This window comes from Amphiprion ocellaris, chromosome 8 (genome assembly GCF_022539595.1).
Source record: "Amphiprion ocellaris isolate individual 3 ecotype Okinawa chromosome 8, ASM2253959v1, whole genome shotgun sequence".
NCBI classification, from domain to species: Eukaryota; Metazoa; Chordata; class Actinopteri; family Pomacentridae; genus Amphiprion; species Amphiprion ocellaris.
In genome coordinates, this window is record NC_072773.1 from 23,549,699 (window position 1) to 23,568,021 (window position 18,323).

At 40.5% G+C, this 18,323-nt stretch overlaps 2 protein-coding genes across 4 annotated transcripts in view; both read right to left on the minus strand.

The window, feature by feature from the left end:
• Positions 1-1,061: 1,061 nt before the first annotated feature.
• LOC111586479 (6-phosphofructo-2-kinase/fructose-2,6-bisphosphatase 2-like) lies at positions 1,062-6,603 on the minus strand. Its single transcript, XM_035941992.2, has 4 exons — positions 5,665-6,603; positions 5,504-5,568; positions 2,609-2,809; positions 1,062-1,746 (listed from the first exon to the last, which is right to left on the minus strand). Exons 2-4 carry the CDS (start codon positions 5,552-5,554, stop codon positions 1,678-1,680), a joined length of 321 nt encoding a protein of 106 aa, XP_035797885.1. The 5' UTR covers positions 5,555-5,568; positions 5,665-6,603; the 3' UTR covers positions 1,062-1,677.
• A 1,485-nt stretch (positions 6,604-8,088) lies between these two features.
• LOC111586478 (6-phosphofructo-2-kinase/fructose-2,6-bisphosphatase 2-like) overlaps positions 8,089-18,323 on the minus strand; it is a 28,344-nt gene continuing 18,109 nt past the window's right edge. The window contains exons 17-26 of one of the 3 annotated variants that reach the window (XM_055013270.1): positions 17,140-17,243; positions 16,739-16,936; positions 12,098-12,197; positions 11,942-12,015; positions 10,010-10,106; positions 9,828-9,901; positions 9,572-9,748; positions 9,288-9,467; positions 8,460-8,642; positions 8,089-8,359 (exon numbers count right to left, since the gene is read on the minus strand). In XM_055013270.1, the coding sequence (XP_054869245.1) occupies positions 8,331-8,359; positions 8,460-8,642; positions 9,288-9,467; positions 9,572-9,748; positions 9,828-9,901; positions 10,010-10,106; positions 11,942-12,015; positions 12,098-12,197; positions 16,739-16,936; positions 17,140-17,243 (1,216 nt within the window). In that variant the 3' untranslated portion in view covers positions 8,089-8,330. Of the gene's footprint in view, positions 8,360-8,459; positions 8,643-9,287; positions 9,468-9,571; positions 9,749-9,827; positions 9,902-10,009; positions 10,107-11,941; positions 12,016-12,094; positions 12,198-15,814; positions 15,873-16,738; positions 16,937-17,139; positions 17,244-18,323 lie in introns of those variants that run through there. The other 2 variants (XM_055013271.1, XR_008602625.1) reach the window with 2 other exon arrangements.

Consider the following 18,323-nt stretch of genomic DNA (forward strand, 5'->3'; position numbering starts at 1 on the left):
GAACTTAGAAGATATCAGTCCTTGGACTGTCTGAAAGTTAAATCTAACAGAGAACTACTGTGGGACTTAGAAAATTTCAGCCCTCAGACTGTGTGAAAGCTCAGGACCTGAGGACTTGGGAGGTCTGGAGGCTTTGGAAAGTCTTGGAACTGAGGGTTCAACCCTCCAGCACAAAGGCTGAAGTCCAACCTCCTGAAAAAAACGGTCGAGTCGAGATTCGAGTTAAAAAAAAACAAACTTGAAAATGGCAAAAAATAGATGATAAATGCGCAAAAAAAGAAGCTTTAGTATCTGAGCGCGTAGCTCAGGGGATAGGAAGAAAGACTACTAACTGGAAGGTTGCAGGTTCAAGACCCACCACCGGCATTTTTCTTTGTTTGTCTTTGTCAGAATTTTGATAAAATTTAAGAAGGGTCTGGTCTTGAACCAGCAACCTGCAGCTCCACAGGTAAACCCTTAACTCATTGAGCTACAGATCAGATGAAAAGAAGTAATTTCGTCGTCCCTTTGGCATCGTAGTTCCTGAAGTGACCACATGGGTGGAGCCAAGGCGGAGTCTGGGTGGAGTCAGGGCAGAGAGTAGGTGGGGAGGTGGGTGGCGGCCTCCCCCCTCTACTCCCCCACCTCCCCCCACCACCCACCACACCTTCCCCTGCCCGACGAGATCTTCCGAGTCGCAACGAGTTCTTCGAGTCTCCATGGGTTTTCCCGAGTTTCTGGAGTTTCCACCAGGTCGGAGGCAGAACAAGCTGTCATGAAGAGATGTTGAAGTCGGTCAGGATGGACTGACTTTTTACAGCGACTAGAAGGAAGACGACTAGAAGAGCAGGTCTTTAACCACCATCCATAAAATCCATGGAGTCGGCTCCAGAGAAATGAAAGAAGGTCAACTTTTATCAACCTCCATCCAGATGTTCAACTTGATATCTTGAGATCAGCTTTATATGATCACAGTTTTAGGCAGAATATATTAAAGCCATTATTTGAGCAGAGCACAAAACACACAAGTAGGCATCTTAGAATAGACAAGTGAAATCACTGTTCCAGACAAAAGCAGAGACTCAGTAGCTAATGCACTTTTTATAGGGCGGGATGAAACATTTAATTCATTTTTACAGCTTGTGTCTGCCCAAGCTAAACTGCAAATTTGCAAGCTTAATTTAAACTTCAGAATAAAATAATTACTACATCTTGTCAGATCATCAGAGGAAGGATGCACATTACCTGGGAATGTTTAAATAGGAAAGATAAAGAAACAATCTGAGGACAAATTAAGGCTTCCTTCAAGAGAGGCACTCTTTTCTACTAAAACTGAAGGCAACACCTTCCACCGACGTATATGATTCATAATCACATTCTACATTTAATGCAGAATAATAAGACTGGAAAGGTTTCTTGACTACAAATCCTTGATTTGTATATCTGACACGGATCACAGTCCAGACTACAAGTGTGTGCACATACATGCTAAAACCAAAGAGATTAAACACACAAAAGGTTACACAGATACAATGTGTTATACAGTGCTTAAGAATTCATGGCTGAAGCTGGCTTTTACTGCTGGTCATCACAGCTGGTGTTAACTCGTGGAGGAAAGCCTGAGTTAAATAGCAAAATGTAGGAGTGAGTACAGATGTTCCACGTGACAGATGAGAAGAAGTTACAGAAAAAATCTCTTCATGTGCTTCCTGTTACACTCCGAACACACTCATCTGTGTCTGCAGCACTGAAACCGTTCAGAGTGCCCTGCAAGATGGAAAAAGGAAAGGACAGAAAGTGGAATGCATTAGGAAAAACACTGAACTAAAATAGGAAGGAGGCGTTTGTTTTGACTGGCACTGACTGGAATTGAGCTAATATTGAAGTATGAGATCACAAGCCATCGTGAAACACCCCATTTCTGTCCACCTCCAAGTTCTAAAGTGCAGTACATGCTCGTAAAGGTCACTTAGTGGGCAACAGCACAGAAAAAACATTGGAAAGATTTACATCTGTCACTGCACATCCAAGATGCTTGTAAAGGGGCTCGTGTCTGTTGTAAACATCTATTTGTGTTTGCTGATGTTTTTCATAGTTCCTAAAGGACATTAAAAAAAGATGCAATAGGTGTATTTCAGTAATAATGGAAAATTGAAAAGTCTGTTTAATGTTTACTAATTCATTAAGCTGTGCTTTGGACATTAATAATAAATAAAATGTCATATTTTCAAAGGTGGTCAGCCTGCTACATATCTCTGCATGAGGTTAAAGAATAAAAGAGTGCTGCAGGTTTGTTTATATGCGACACTTTGGTTTGCATTTGCAAGAGTTTTGCTCATTTTCGAAGACATTTGTGTTGTGCACATCTTCACTGTTCACCTAAATAAACAAGTTAGCAAGTCTTTCAAAAGCAGTATAAATGGCATCCAGATAGCTCAACTGGTTGAGTGGGTGACCCATAAACAGGTGCTATACTCTCCGATGCAGCAGCCATGATTCGATTCCGGCTCACAGCCCTTTGCTGCATGTCCTTCCCCAACTCTTCTACTCAAGTTTCCTGTCTCTCCCTCCACTGTCACTGTCATTTTTACAAGCTGACTTATAACTATTACGTGTGACAGACACTGACCTCGCCTTGTAGCAATTCTGTCCCCTCAGACGCCTCAGAGAATTGCATGCTGGGTAAAGTGGGAGCCTGCGACATACGAGCATGTGGAGGGTTACCGACGCTGTACAGCCGAGGCCGTTTAATCTGGTCTTGGCTGGATAGAGGAGTGAAACTGTTCCTTCGGAGGAAAGCTGGTGGCACAGCGTCCGGTCGGGCTTTATTCTGGTCAGTGAGGAACAAACAGAGTGGAAAGATTAACACATTTTTTATGATATAATAATTAAACCTCTGCTTTGTTGAGCTCCATGTAAGTGAGGAGAAGAAAAGGGAAAGAAAACAGCAACAGAAAAACAGCCATAAATAGAAAAGCCATTGTCATGTTGGTCTCGGCAGGCAGGATATTCCTCCCTCCAGTTAACAGGAGGTTTTTTCAGTAACTCTGTTTATGTGTTAACACCCACTCCATCTAAGACTCTGGGTCTGAACACTTGTCACTAATCAGAACAAACTCTACCAGCAGAGAACAGATATGGAGCTCACTGATTAGGAAATGAACACAAAAGGCACAGTACTGTATGTGTCATGCTGATGCCCTGATTCATTTCTTGAAAATGAAAACTTGGCACACACATAAACGTTCAGTTTCAGAAAAGCTCCCTATTGAGGGAACGGTTGTGATGTGTAAATAATACCTGTATCAATTCCCACAAATAAACTGGTATATTAGAGGTTTAGAGGAAAATAATAGGAGTGTTTTTCATTGTAAAATGCCAAATGAAGAGAAATTTATTTTGCATGAGATATTTTTTCCCCACATTTTATTTCTGTTGTTTAATGTTCTATGTCGTGAAGCATAATTAGTTTTTTTTAGGAACACAATAAACTATCTCACCATTTACCTCTCTGGTAGTAGTGGATCAATTTCTCAATTGACAGAAAGCAATTAGCAGTATTTTCAAAGCAACAATTCCAAACATTAGTTTCTCCACATATTAAAAGATCCCTGCCAGCCTCACATTTGTCTGTTCAGCAACTCCAAAAGCTCACTAGTTAGCATGTTTGATTCATACACAAACAGAGGCCTAAAAAAACAACAAAAAGTGGTAGTTACCAGACAAGACTACAGGATTAACTACACCTGATCAAGAAATATTCCCACACATACATGTTACACAGACTGTGCTGCCTTTGGAGAGAACCAGACTAACTGCTCATATCCCACTTTCAGTCTATATATGGTGTCAGAAGAGCTGGATGGATCTTCTCATCTACACCTTGGGGAAAGTGGGTCAGATGTTTCCCAAGTTTGCTGATCTGGCATTGGTATCAGGAATGGAAACTATTTCAATGATATAAAAAATACAAGGGAGAGGTAGAAAAAAAGACAGAGGAAACAGATGAAACTGAAACTTAACTTTTATCTGATGAACACCGGATGTAATTCTTAGGATTATCAGTGACAAATATGTAACTACAGTGCAGACTGGAGTCTCTGTTCACAGTGAGAAGCAGGTGGACAGTTTGGGTCTAATGCATGTCGAGTAGACCGGCATATAAAGAGTTCTAGTGTGTGCAGAGAGTTTTATGCATCTTGCCTTGAAGGCTGGATGTTTGGCTCCTGAGAGCTGAATAAGAAACTCCAGTGTGTAATTTTGGTTAGAATTTTTAAAAATAGCTCCAGTTTGTCCAGTCATGACTGTGGGAGTTTAACTGATCCTTCAGGTTGTAAGTAATGGACACACATTACACTGAACAGGATGGCTGGTGACAACTTCACTGATCTTTTTATTAGCTTACAGCTGGACTACTGTAACTGTGTGGCTGGCACAGTCCAACATCGACCCAATACAGTTAGTTCAGCTGCTAGACTTTTAACTGGTAGAAAGAAACAAAAACACATCTCCCCAGTTCTGGGAAGAAATACAGAATTCAGCTTAAATTCTTCCCATTTGTTTTAAAAGTCATTAATAGTTTAGCTACACTGTATTTTACCAGTATGTAAGTCAGTTTTCTGCCCTGAGGTCACTTATTATCATAACAGCTACTCCCCTCAGTCCTCCACTCATCTCAAAACCAAAGGCAACAGGCTTTTTTCAGGTATTGCACCGACGCTCTGAACAGTCTCCACATTAAATTCTGCACCACTGCCAATTTCAACTCAAAACTAAAGTTTTGCGTATTGTTTTTTTGCTGTTCCTGATGCTGCTCTAGTCATTTCTGTTTATCACCTTGCTGTTTGGTATTGATCAGAGGCCTGATCAGCTTTCTCTGTGGCTTTATAGTTTCTCCTATTTTTCATTTTAACCAGTATGCTCCACCTTTAGCTATCCTGTTGTCTTTGTGTTCATCCTTGTCTCTTTCTCCATGCAATTACATACTATAATGCGTGTTATTAACTTTGTGTTGTCTCTCTCTTCTAGTTCGCGTTTTGTCCTGTCTGCAGGTATTTCTGATTATGGAGCTATTTGAGTCTGATCTGCAGTTACTGCTTCCACCAACCTGTCCAGTGTTTCATGTTCTCTGGTTTGTTGTCTGTTTCTCTCTGTTATCCTTTTCTCTCTTCCCTTTACCCTCACCCTAACTGGTCGAGGCAGATGTTCACCCCCTCCGAACCTGGTTCTGCTGGAGGCCTCTCTGTTTATAAATCTGTAAATCTGCGTTTTATATCATTTTTAGGCTTGTAACTGTCATATTTAAAAAGTCTGGTAAATTCATAGAATAAACAAAACTATAAACCAAATGACTAAACCCTAATATTCAAACTTGTTCAGTAAAGTCTTGTCTTTGAGTGTTGTTTTGAATGTCCTTCATAAATGACAGTGACTTGACTTATGCTGAACAGGATGGACGCCGAAAGGCTCCAAGAAAACTGACAGCATGTTTGTGACACAACACAGCAAAAGGTCCAAAGCTTACAAATGGTCTGTTCCTGTGAGTGTTGACAGCCTCCACCTTCAGGTCAAACATGTCCACTTTACAACCTATTAGAGGGAGACACGGAAAAAACGCATCACAACAAGGAGGCAAAAAAACTAAGGAAGCGGTTTAGTTGACTTCTGAACAAAGATGTGACCTACCATAAGCCACAGGGGTGAGCTTTAGGATCGTGTGCAGGGGACACTTCAAGTACGGCAGATCATCTGTGTCAAGAAAAATTAAAGAGACAAGTCAGACTTGGCTGTGCTGTGGTTTTACTCAGTCATGTTTTTGAATTCTCTTAAACGTTTGTGGATTTTTCTCTCATGTTTTTGAGGACACGCTTGTGTGCTTTGGTCATTATGACTCTGGCTGTGGCATGCTTTTAAGGGTTGTAACTCTGAGGGTGCAGTGATTGCGTTGCTGGCTGAGCGTTGTATTGAGGCTTCAATTTTGTTGAAAAAAAAACCCGCAAATAAGCACAGCAGGTTCAAATTGTTAACAGCTGGACATTGCGGCACCATAGCTGGAAACATAGCAGCAGTCAGAGTCTCAACAGCAACCATCTATCCAGCTACACCTTCACCATCACAGCAGACAGAGCAGCTGCTCCTACAACCAGCAGCTGGATGCTATCTGAAATCTACCTTTTAAAAAGAATAATGAGTAATAAATGCATCATATAAAATGTACCATCATCTCTACTTTCTCTGGCTTGGCAGAGTTTATAAATGGACCAGATCATCCCACAAACTGCTCATATGGATCAGGAGGAATTAAAGCATACTGTGAATGAACACAACAGTTATTGGGAGGTAACAAAAAAGTAATGTGAGGTAAAATAAATCAAAACAAATCTCAGCGTGACCCTTGTGGGACTCTGTAGCTCCATTATTTTTACAGTCTGTCATAAGGGGGACTTTATGATAAACTGCAGCAACAGAAACTCTATCTTGGCTCTGTCCAAAAACATCAAAATCTGTCTGTTGCACCACTAAAGCTAACAATTAAACACGTCTGGTTTTTGGAGCAGACTTTGGGTGCTTTTCATTCTGCTAACTTATGCTTCCTCATGTCTTTTCAATTCCTGTGATCCAGGAATCTCTTCTTCTTCCTCCTCCTCCTCCATCATACAGGATCTTTCATTCCTTTAAAATGGGTCTCTTAGTTTGCAGTTAGTTTGTCTGAGGTAGTCATCAGTCGTTGGTGTTTTACCACAAGTGGTTTGCAGTCGGCACCTAACAAGTTTAGAGAAGCAGAGAGGACTACTAGCAGGGAAGCTAAGGAGTGAACAGAGTCAATGACAACTTATTTAGCCAACTAAAAAAAAAAGAAAATGAAGAAAAGGTCTATTTAAATGTGTGCTATATTTAGAATACTCTGCGGCAACCCTTTTCTTTGGCACTACTTTTTCTCCAATGTAGAAGTTCTGTATTACTCTACAGAAGTGCACCAGAGTTCCAGCAGTGCAACACAGGTGTGTTTGAATACAGAAGTTCTACTGTTGAGGAAACTGGCCCGAGGAATGGACTGTCTGACAGTAAGGTAAAGAAGTCAGAATATTCTAAATGTAGTACAGTTATTGATTTTTTTTCTTTTCTTTGGTGGCTAAAATCCACCTTTGCTGTGGACCACGTTCCCAGCAGTACACCGCTGAGCCTCCTGCCAGCAGCCCTCTCTGCTTCTCCACATTGGGATGGTTGCCAGCTGTGAGCTACAGAAGTCAACAAGACTCTGCGAGAAAGGGAATAAGCATATTTCTGAAAATATACGGACTATTCCTTTAAAGTCATGAATGCCACCACTGCAGTCAGATTAGTGTAGATGACTGCAAGTGACTGTGATAATCCCCAGTGTTAAACTGTATATTCAAACCTGTAAACCCAGAATAGATATAAGTAATACTCCAACATCTAAGACTGTTTAGTCACCACTCATGTAAATACAAATATGTGGGATGGTACACTACATATTATGTACCAAACTGTATTTAAGAACTCAAATTTAGGATGACAAAAAGGGAATTTGACCACGTTATCAAACTCGAGGGTTATGTTGGGCCAAGCAACGAGGAATTTCTATTAAAATTCTGCAATAATTTTTAATCCTAACTTCAGTTATTGATTACTTACATCTCTGCATAGATACCAAACTCATTGTGTTCATTCAGCCCACGTGCCCTCATTCCCCAAAAAAACCCTCTCCCACCAGAATCAGCTTCTTTCCTGCAACCTGATTTTTTATTTTTTATTTTTTTTATTGCTGCCTTTTAAACGAGAGTTTGCTATGATGTATCGGAGTTGATAATGATATTTGCACTTGGATTGTTATTGCTCATGTAAAGAAATGTCTGGATTTTGTATTGTCTTTTTAAATGAATGGAATTGGTGTTCTTATTTTCTTGTAGCTTGTTTGTTCATGAAATGCTCACTCACAGTTTAGTCTATAGAGATGATACACATAACATTATCAACTGTAAAAAAAAAGGAAAAAAGAAAAAAAACTTATGTACAGAGGTGAATGAAACAAGTTTGTTCTTGTTACTGCCCAAAACACTTATCAAAATAAACATACTGTACTTCAGCTTCATCTCAAACATATTTTAATGTCTGTATTATGATATAATGATGATATACAGGTTGTAGAGGCGTAATATATCACAGTGCATTATTAAAGGTTTTTTTTTTTTTTTTTAAGAATAGTCATTTTGGAAGGAATCTATTGTTAGTTTAGAGACAATCAGATTATTTTCATCCTCCACTTGTTGCTGTTGAATAGTTTCATCAGGATTGACTGAATATAGTGCTGCCATGTTTCAGCTGGCATTTTATCCCCTCCTGTATGGCTGACGACGTGCTGGGAAAAAAGAAAAAAAGAAGAGGCTTAATTCTAATTTTGAAGTGTTGTAAAGCTAAAAACACTAGAGGAAGCACAAAAAAAAGAACTGATCACTTACGTCTGCGTCGACACTCAGGTAGACGGGGGATCCACTGGCCGTCATTATTACAAGTAATGGAGTTCGGTCCCTTCATCATGAAGCCAAGTCTACACTCGATTAATATGGTGTCCTGGTGCCGGAAGAACTGATTCTGAGCTCTCCAGAAGGCGTTGGCCACATTTGGCGGTGGACATAAAATTTCTGTGAGGGAAAAGGAACCGATCTTTCACTCATTTTTGTCAAGAACAGAATAAAAACTCAAGAAAGGTTGTATAAAGATTGTCATGTTAAGTGTTTCGTGCTACCGTGGCATCTTGGAGGTGTGCTCCACATCCCATTCTTGAGACACCCTTTGACTTATGGAGAATATTTTGATAACTTTTCATCAGGAAGGCCTGTTGTATATATTGGCCAAATTTGAGGTCTCTCGGACTTACCCCCGATGAGATATTAAGCTCAAAATATTTCATAGTTAACGCAAAATGACCGACTTCCTGTTGGGTTTAGAGATTGGCTGTAACTGAATTTTTCATGTATCATTATGTGCTGTATATGCCTACCAAATTTTGTAGCTGTAGATGAAATGTCCTGCCTGTTGGGTTAGCAACCACATTTTGTAACTTTGTTGGGGGCGCTATGGAGCCATTTTGGCACACACATGCACACGTTCCATAAAATATCAAATTTTTCACCGGTCCTGATGTGTGTGCAAGGTATGCTGCATTTTGGGGTATGTTTAGGCGGTGCTGGGACCCTAAAAAAGAGGCTTAATTCTAATTTTGAAATGTTGTAAAGTTAAAAACATTAGAAGAAGCACCAAAAAAAGAACTGATTATTTACAAATACCTTGACATTCAGGTAGACGGGGATACCATTGGTCATCATTATTACAAGTAATGGAGTTCGGTCCGTTCATCACGTAGCCACGTCTACACTCGATTAATATGGTGTCCTGGTGCTGGAAGAACTGGTTCTGAGCTCTCATCCAGAAGGCGTTGGTCACATTTGGCGGTAGACATATATTTTCTGTGAGGGAAAAGGAACCAATCTTTCACTCATTTTTGTCAAGAACAGAATAAAAACTCAAGAAAGGTTGTATAAAGATTGTCATGTTAAGTGTTTAGTGCTACCGTGGCATTCTGGAGGTGTACTCCACGTCCCATTCTTGGTGCAGTTAATCTCCTTTTGCCCAATGAGGGTTCCCACACGACACTGGTAGCTAATCACAGTCCTGTAGTTGTAAGGTGGCTCCTGAGGGCCTTTCATTTCTGCATTCGTCACCACTGGTGGGTCATCACAATCCACAGCTGTGAGAAACACAGTAGTTTTAATGTGGATGAAGAGTTCCAGGAAAACCAGCATAAGTTGTGTGTGTGCGAGTTGCACCTTCACAAACAGGAATACGTCCATCCCAGCCATTACTCATGCAGTTTCTTCTTACTTCTCCTACAAGAATGTACCTGATGACAAAATATCTGTAAGTCACCTTTTTAATGATTGCTGGAAGTGTAAAGAATATCAGCATGAGAGAAAGTAGCCCAGAATAAGGATTTCTTTAACTGTCTTACCCCTCATCACAGACGGCTGTGGCAGTGTCTCCAAACTCTACTCCAGAATAAACAAAGCGTCCATTTACAATCTCTCCTGCAGAACCACAAGGCTTCCCTTTGGAGGCAAAAACATAAAAATAGTTCAACATTTATGTCCACTGCACCCAGAGGGTCACACATCCTAGCACTGTACCTGTGTTTTAGCATATTACTACAGATCACATACACCTTTCCACCTTCAAGGATGCCGTTAATTTCCTTTTCCTTCACTGTTGTGTTTAAATTTACATGAAACTCAAAACTTGCTCAAACTAGACAGTCTTAAAAAAAAAAAAAACTATAATGTTCATTTTGAAGCTATTGTCATGTTGATAACAGCTGAGAATACAGTATGATTTGAAAAGCTTTAACTATGTTATCATGCAACAGCAGCATACATTTTAAGACAGATGCAACATGACTTTTTAAGCTGCCAGTTGAAGCCCTTATATAAAAGTGGCCTTGAGTTGTGATAGACAATGAAAGTTTTAAAAAAAAACTGTGGTTCCATGAAGGTGAACTTTGGACAAAGCAAAATCTATCTTTTTTTAAACAATAAATAATTCCAGATTCCAGATTGAAGACCTTTATTTGTCACCAACACAGTTATACATAGTATAGTGCGCAGTGAAATGTACTGTGCACCTGTTCTACACCAAAACAATAAGAACAATGAGAATAAATATATAAATCAAAGTGAAATAGTGCAAATAACTTACATACATACACACACACACACACATATATACGAAAGTGAATGGGAAAGTGAATGGGATTGAGTCTGTTGTTTCAGGTTCAGCAGGTGGACAGCCTGTGGGAAGAAGCTCCTCCTCATCTACTCTGTGTTTGCCTTCAGGCAGCAGAGAGAACAGTCTGTGGCTGGGGTGGGTGGGCTCACTCGCAATCTTCCTGGCCTTTAACCTGTAGCGTTTGTTGTAAAGGTCCTGCAGATTGGGGAGGGTGGTTCTGATGGTGCGCTCACCGTAGCGGACCACCCTCCTCAGGGCCAAGAAGTCCTGCCGGGTGCTGCTGCCCATCAGGTGGTGATACTCCCAGCCAAAACACTCTCAATGGTGCAGGTGTAGAAGTTCCTGAGCACCTTGACAGGGAGCTTAAAGTCCCTCAGGCGTCTGAGGTGGTGGAGATGCTGTCAAGCTTTCTTCACAAGGGTGTTGCTGTGACAGGACCTCATCAGGTTCTGCATGATGTTAACACCCAGGTACTTGAAGCTCTCCACTCTCTCCACCTCTGTCCAGCTGATCCTGAGTGGGTGATATGCCCTCTGCTGCTGTTTGCTGTAGTCCACAATCAGCTCCTTGGTCTTGCTGACGTTCATCAGGAGGCTGTTGTCTCTGCACCAGTCCTCCAGGTGGGTGATCTCCATCAAATATTTCTTCTTGTCGTTGTTGGAGATCAGACCCACCATTGTATATACCACCAGTATATCAAAACTGTGCTTGGCAAAATTCCACCACTGATAATCTTGAATGTAAATACATACATAACTGCACAAGCATCAAAAATCAGACTCCACCATTGCACCTCTTAAAATTTGTGAATGCAGGAACAATATTAAATCACCATCAGACAACATAACTTAGGTTTTGAAATTTCGCAATCTGGAGGCAAATGTGTGATGTTCTAAAAGCCTGACTAGTCTACTGTCATCAGGATGACCACATACAGAACGTATGACTTTACACTGAACATCTCAGCATCTATTGTTATGAGGTTATTGGTGAAGTGAAAAATGTGTTTTGGTGAATTAAGGGATTAAACAAAGTACATTCAATGTGCGTCACAGTCAGGTAGCTGTAAATCATTCAACACCGCCCACCTAATGGCAGCTCTTCATGTATTATAACTACAGAGCTTTAATAAACACCACCAGCTTTCAGGAAGTGAACCCACCTTCACAAGTTGGGAATTCACCGGTCCACCCAGACGCCTGGCAAATCATGTAGTTCTGTCCTTTCAGAGTGTATCTGTTGATGAGAAAATGCAGTCAGATACAAACTGAGTGTCTTATTATTACGTTTTACACCAGTTCTTTGATTTAAAACTTACCCCTCATTGCATGTAGCATAAACTTTCTCCCCAAGGTATGAATTCCCCTCATAGTGGAGCTGCCCATGGAGTAGATCACCAGCATATCCACAGGACTTCCCTGTCAAAACATACATAGTAAGATAGTACTTGATGAATCAGAACATAAATTAAGGGTGAAATTTGAATTTGAATACTGAAAAAAGGCAGATAGCAAGTTGCAAATAAAACCATATACAAGCTTTTCTATGGAGGGTATTATGGATACGTGTCATTTTGTATAAATGCAGGTAAAACTGTACTGTAGTGTATCTGTAGATGGCTGAGGTTAAAGACCTCCATCCTGCTGAAGGATTCTCAAAATAAACTGTCTGTCCCACAGGTATAATATTTCACTTGCTTAGGAGGCTACAAAGATGAGCTGTACATAAATATTTTTAAAAAACATTGCTTTGCTGCATTTATGTTATCCAAATTACAGTGAGTGGTTTCAGGTCAAGCAGCAGCCTATTGGTGTTTAAATCACTGACACAGAACAGACTGTTGCACTTTACGAGGGTTTTCAGTGGCAAGAAAATCTGCTGCTAATGGTTTATATCCTTGATTGAAAAGGAAGCAATCTCATCTACGAGAAATTTGTACTTATTTTCTCCAATAGCTACTAGCAAGTCCAGAAAACTAAGTTCTTGTACTTTGATAAGAATTTAACTTAATGTAGTTTATAGAATTGAATGAATTTCCCTTGGGATTAATAAAGTATGTATGTATGTATGTATCTATCTATCCATCCATCTATCCATCGATCATTAAGGTGAACACGCTGAGGTTAATTAAGGATTATCAGTGAAACTGTTCACTGGCATTGCATCTGCAATCAAATCCAGACAAAGACCTGCCTGTGACGACCAGTATATTCTTGATCTTGGGTATCTGTATGACATGATCATTATTACTCCTAGAAATGTTTTCAGCTCCTGTGATGTCAAGGTAAGATTCTCCTTTCTTTTTTGGTGACCATAGAGGATTGTATTGTAGAATAGAACAGAATAGAATAGGCTTTATTGTCATTATACAGTGTATAACGAAATTGGAAAGCTTCTCCTTTTCAGTGCAAGAAATCTTAAAAAATAGTGCAAAACAGTCTATTTACAAATATACATATAAATAACAGTGTGAATATAAATAGCAAAGTGAATGAGGTAGTAATGTATATTGCACATTTCACATTGTATTGTTAGCTAGGTGTGAGACATTAGACATGTGAGAGTTCAGGGTGGTGATGGCTATTGGAAAGAAGCTGTTTTTAAGTCTGTTTGTCCTCGCTTTAATGCATCTGTAGCGCCTTCCAGAGGGCAACAGATCAAAAAGCTGAGAACTGGGATGTGAACTGTCCTTGATGATGTTCTGAGCTCTGCTGAGGCACCAGGTGGAGTAGATGTCCATGAGGGAGGGGAGAGGACAGCCAGCAATCCTCTGTGCTGCTTTGACTGTCCTCTGAAGCCTCACTCTGTCTGCCTCAGTGCAGCTCCCATACCAGGTGGAAACACAGTACGTCAGCAGGCTCTCTATGGATGAGCTGTAGAAGGCCAGCAGCAGCTTCCTGTCCAGGTTGTTCTTCCTGAGGACTCTCAGGAATTGTAGCCGCTGCTGAGCCTTCTATATGACAGCCGTGATGTTGTCTGTCCAGGAGAGGTCATCGGAGATCTGGACTCCCAGGAACCTGAATGTGTGGACTCTCTCCACACACTCGCCATTGATGTAGAGGGGGCTTAGGTCAGTTGTGTTCCTCCTGAAGTCCATGATGATCTCCTTTGCCTTTGAGGTGTTTAATGTCAGGTTGTGTGCTGAACAACAGGTTGCGAGTGGGGAGGAAAGGTGGGGACCAAGTCTCACAGACTGGGGTCTGTTGGTTAAAAAGTCCTGAATCCAGCTGTATGTGAGAGAGGGGAGGCCCAGGGTGTCCAGTTTGTTTATCAGGATGTCTGGATTGATTGTGTTGAATGCCGAGCTGTAATCCACAAAGAGCATCCTGGCATAGCTCTGCGGTTCCTCCAGGTGGCTCAGCACAGGTGCAGAGCTATGGCGATGGCATCCTCTGTGGATCTGTTTGCTCGGTATACAAACTGGTGGGAGTCAAGTGTGGAGGGGAGACAGTCTTTGATGTGCCGGAGAACCAGTCTCTCAAAGCAATTCATTATAACAGGTGGGAGGTAGGGCTGGGCGATAAATCGATTTTATCAGTTAATTCAACTTTGTACTTAACGTTGATTTGTTTTAATGAAAATTGATTTTCTCATCAACATCTGCCACCAATGCCTGCCTGCTGGGCTCCCGTAGTTCAGAGTGCCCCCCAGAGTGTATCTTCAGTCATTTGGAATTGGTTCGGGTTTGAGGCATCAGACACAGAACAAACAGCACCTCGCTGCAAAGTCTGTTTAAAGGCTGTTGCTACCAAAGGTAGCAGTACTACCAATTTACTGCAGCACCTCAAACAGAGGCATGCTGCCGAGTGGGAGAGGTGTTGCTCCCTACGAAAGGAACAAGACCGTGGCAGCCCAAGCACCGCCACCAAAAAACAAGCTACTGTCTTGGAAACATTGACAAACTGTATCCTGTATGATAAGAAAGGAGCCTGGTGGAAAGCTGTCATGGATGCAGTCGTGATGCATATTGCAAGAGATATGGTGCCCATATACACCGTGGAAAAGCCGGGGTTTATTCAAATTGAAACTTGTTTTGAACAATTTTTTTTGTCATCTGCAAATTGATTTTAGGTGGGGGGTAAAAAAAAAAAAGTCTGACAAATCGCAAATCCGGATTTTTTGTGAAAAAAATCTGAGATTTTTTTTTAGGCCATATCGTCCAGCCCCAGTGTGAGGGCAACAGGGTGGTAGTCATTGAGGCTGGTTGTGGGTGACTTTTTTGGTACGGGGATGATTGTGGCGGATTTCAGGCAGATGGGGATGACTGCTTGAGCTCAAGCTGCACTGTAGAGAGCTCAGTCACCTGACCTGAAAGCACCATCGCGGACCTTGAGGAGCGAGCGGACCTGGCTGGTCATCCAGGATTTCTGGTTTGGAAAAACTGGGATGACTATGTCCACAGACACAGTTCCCATATAGAACTTAATGTAGTCCAGTACTGTCCCTGTGAATGTGTCCAGGTCCTGGTGTTCAAAAAGGTCCCAGTCTGTGTGTTGGAGGGAGTCCTGTAGATTAAAGAGTGCATTCTCAGGCCAAGTCGTTCCAGTCTTTATGGTGGGCCTGGATCTGCGTCTCAGTGGGGTGTAGCAGGGATGAGCAGCAGGGAGAGATGGTCTGACTGGCTGAGGTGGGCGAGGGGTACCGTTCTGTAGCCGTGCTTGATGTTAGAATAAACATGATCTAGGGTGTTTTCCCCTCTGGTTGGACAGAAATCTACTGGTTCTGTTCCCTCAACTCAATTTCCACTCTCCTAAAAAAAAAAAAAAAAAGAGGCAAGTCTCCCTCAAACTCATTGTCTTTTGTTTTCCAGACATTTCTGCTGTTGGTGCCTTTTTCCCTTCAGCTCTGTTAGATGATGCATCCTCAGCCTCAAGTCCTTCATCATTTGCATCCTCAGGTCCCTAAACCTCATCTCCCTCAGCATCCTTTCCAGACTCAGGGTCCTCCGCTCCACTGTCACTACTGCTAGTATTTGCTGATTCTTCCTGTTCTGGCAGCCATTCCTCCTCGCTGCTACGAGCATCATCCTCCTCACCTGACTATGGTAATTCCTCCACTATCCTGTAGGCCCGGCTATGTCCTGCTCCTGAACTCTATAAATTAAAGATAAACAAAGATATACAAAACTTCAAGTTACATTTTAAAAACAAACAAGTTGATTTACAGCCAAAAAATAGTTCCTGCAGATGAAGTATTTTCAGGAGCAGTAATAGCCTAAATGTAGCCTATGAATTGTGGTTGAAATATAGCTTGTGATGCATGATGTACACTTCAGTGGACATGTGATTAATCAGAATTTTTCCCAATATAAAATCAATATCTGGAAAATTTAACAATTGCATGACTCCTGAGATGTTACTTGATATCACCATATTTTTCTTAGTTGCAAGGGTCTCTTTTATAGAAGTCTTGAACAGAAAAAACCGAGCAACTCTGTAAGCCATCTTGGTTTTACTCTTGTTTTTATTCATTTGCAAAAGCTAGCCAATCAGTGGCAGTGCACGAGATGACGCAATAATATCCACTGTAGTGGCTGATATGCAACCATGCCATCACAACTCATACATATAAACACACAAGAAAACAGCTTTTGAATAGCTGTACACTGTATTGCCCTCCATGCATGAAAGGGTTAATCTGTAGTTTAGTTGTCTAGTTTGAATAACGTCTAAATAAGTAAATCAGTGGCTTTTTTTCCCTTCAATTTGTGAAGCACCCGGGTTACAAAATATTTTTTACATGCGTTATTGTTATGCAGATTCTCCTTAAATCTGACTTGATAATTAAAAACACACACAGACTGGACACATGACCCGCAGAGGCTGCTTAAAATCTGTTTAAATCACATTTCTGCTCTGCGAAAATCTCAGCGAAATCAGCTTACTGAGCAAAAAAAACAGCACGTACGCGACTCTTTACGCTCTTATTAGTGGAAAAAGTAAATATGTGAAGTTCTTACTTTCGCACTTCAGAGTGAGTCTGGTCCAGGTTCCTCCTTTACACGCCACAACTGGGCTGCCTGTGGATGGAGTGAAACCTTCTGCGCAGTTATAAAAAACTTTGTCTCCGCTGCTGAACTTGTTCCTGCTGCTGTATCTGCTGAACAGTCTGATGTTTGGATATTCCAGCGGGGAGGAGCATTCCTTTGGTCCCTGAGCTGTTAGTGTGGAAGATAAATCAGGTTAAATATCCAAACAATGATAATCGGAGCAATTTAATGTTTTCCTCCGCCCCCCCCCCCTTTTTTTTGGTTTTTACACACACACACACACACACACACACACATATATATATATATATATATATATATATATATATATATATATATATATATATATATATATATATATATATATTTACCTGAGGTCAAGGCAAAAGCAAAAGTGAGAATATTCCAGCCGATGGTCCTCATGACTGTTCGAGTAGCTGTGAGCGTAAACAAAGCGTCAGAAGGAGGAAGAAATCTGTCGAGAAGAGTAGCACAACGCAGCAGAGGAAACGCTATCAGAGACACGGAAATGGGACAGAGCGAACAAACTGTGGTGTTAAAAACAAACACACACACACACACACACACACACACACACACACACACACACACACACACACAATATATATATATACACATTTGCAGTTTTTTGTTACAAAATGGGAACTCATTTTTAAGCTATCATTTTACAAATTTTCACTGTTAAATTATAGATATGTGGTAAAATCACACAAAGTAAGACACGTGTTGCACTGTAAACAAAACAAACAAAAAAAAGCCCAAACAGCAAATATTGTACAACAAAAACTTATATTTTTATGCATGGCAGTTTACAATGTTTCTGTATCTGTAAAATGACAATATTCTTTTTTAAAAACATTTTTAAACTGTTTTTAAATCAGCAAAAATATTGTCAAATTACAGATTTATGCCATTATTTGAAAGAAAAATTATGTAAAATTAAAACTGATACATATTTTTTAAACGGTTATATTACAGATTTCCCTCTGCTTTGCTCAATTTTGTTTGTACAAATAATATCCAGTAAACTCTTCGAAAATAAGTATTTATTTACACAGACTGTAAAAACAAGGCAGAATGTCCATGTCACAAATTTGCATTTGACAAACAGTAATTCACACTTTTACAGTGTGTGAGCATAAAATTACAATGTTTCTGTATTTAAACAAGCTAAGAATATTATTATTTCAGAGAATTTTGCTGTTACTATTTAGTTTCTTTTTTTAACATTACAGTACTGCAGCCTTGCTTGGCAATCAAAACCACCTTAGCCCTCATTATTAGATGAAAGTGTGCATTTACATTTTTCAAATTAAAAAACGATCAGATTTAATGCCTCACAGGGAAAATGTAGCTCATAAGATGTAGCTGAGCAGATCATATGATTTTCTAAGGATCAAATACAATCAGATTTTCAATAAGGAATGAGCCACACCAGTATCTATTTTAAAGATTAAATGTTTTAAAGTACAGTAAGAATATTTTCAGTAGGGGTGGGGAAATCCTACATGAACCAAACATCTTTCTTACCAAG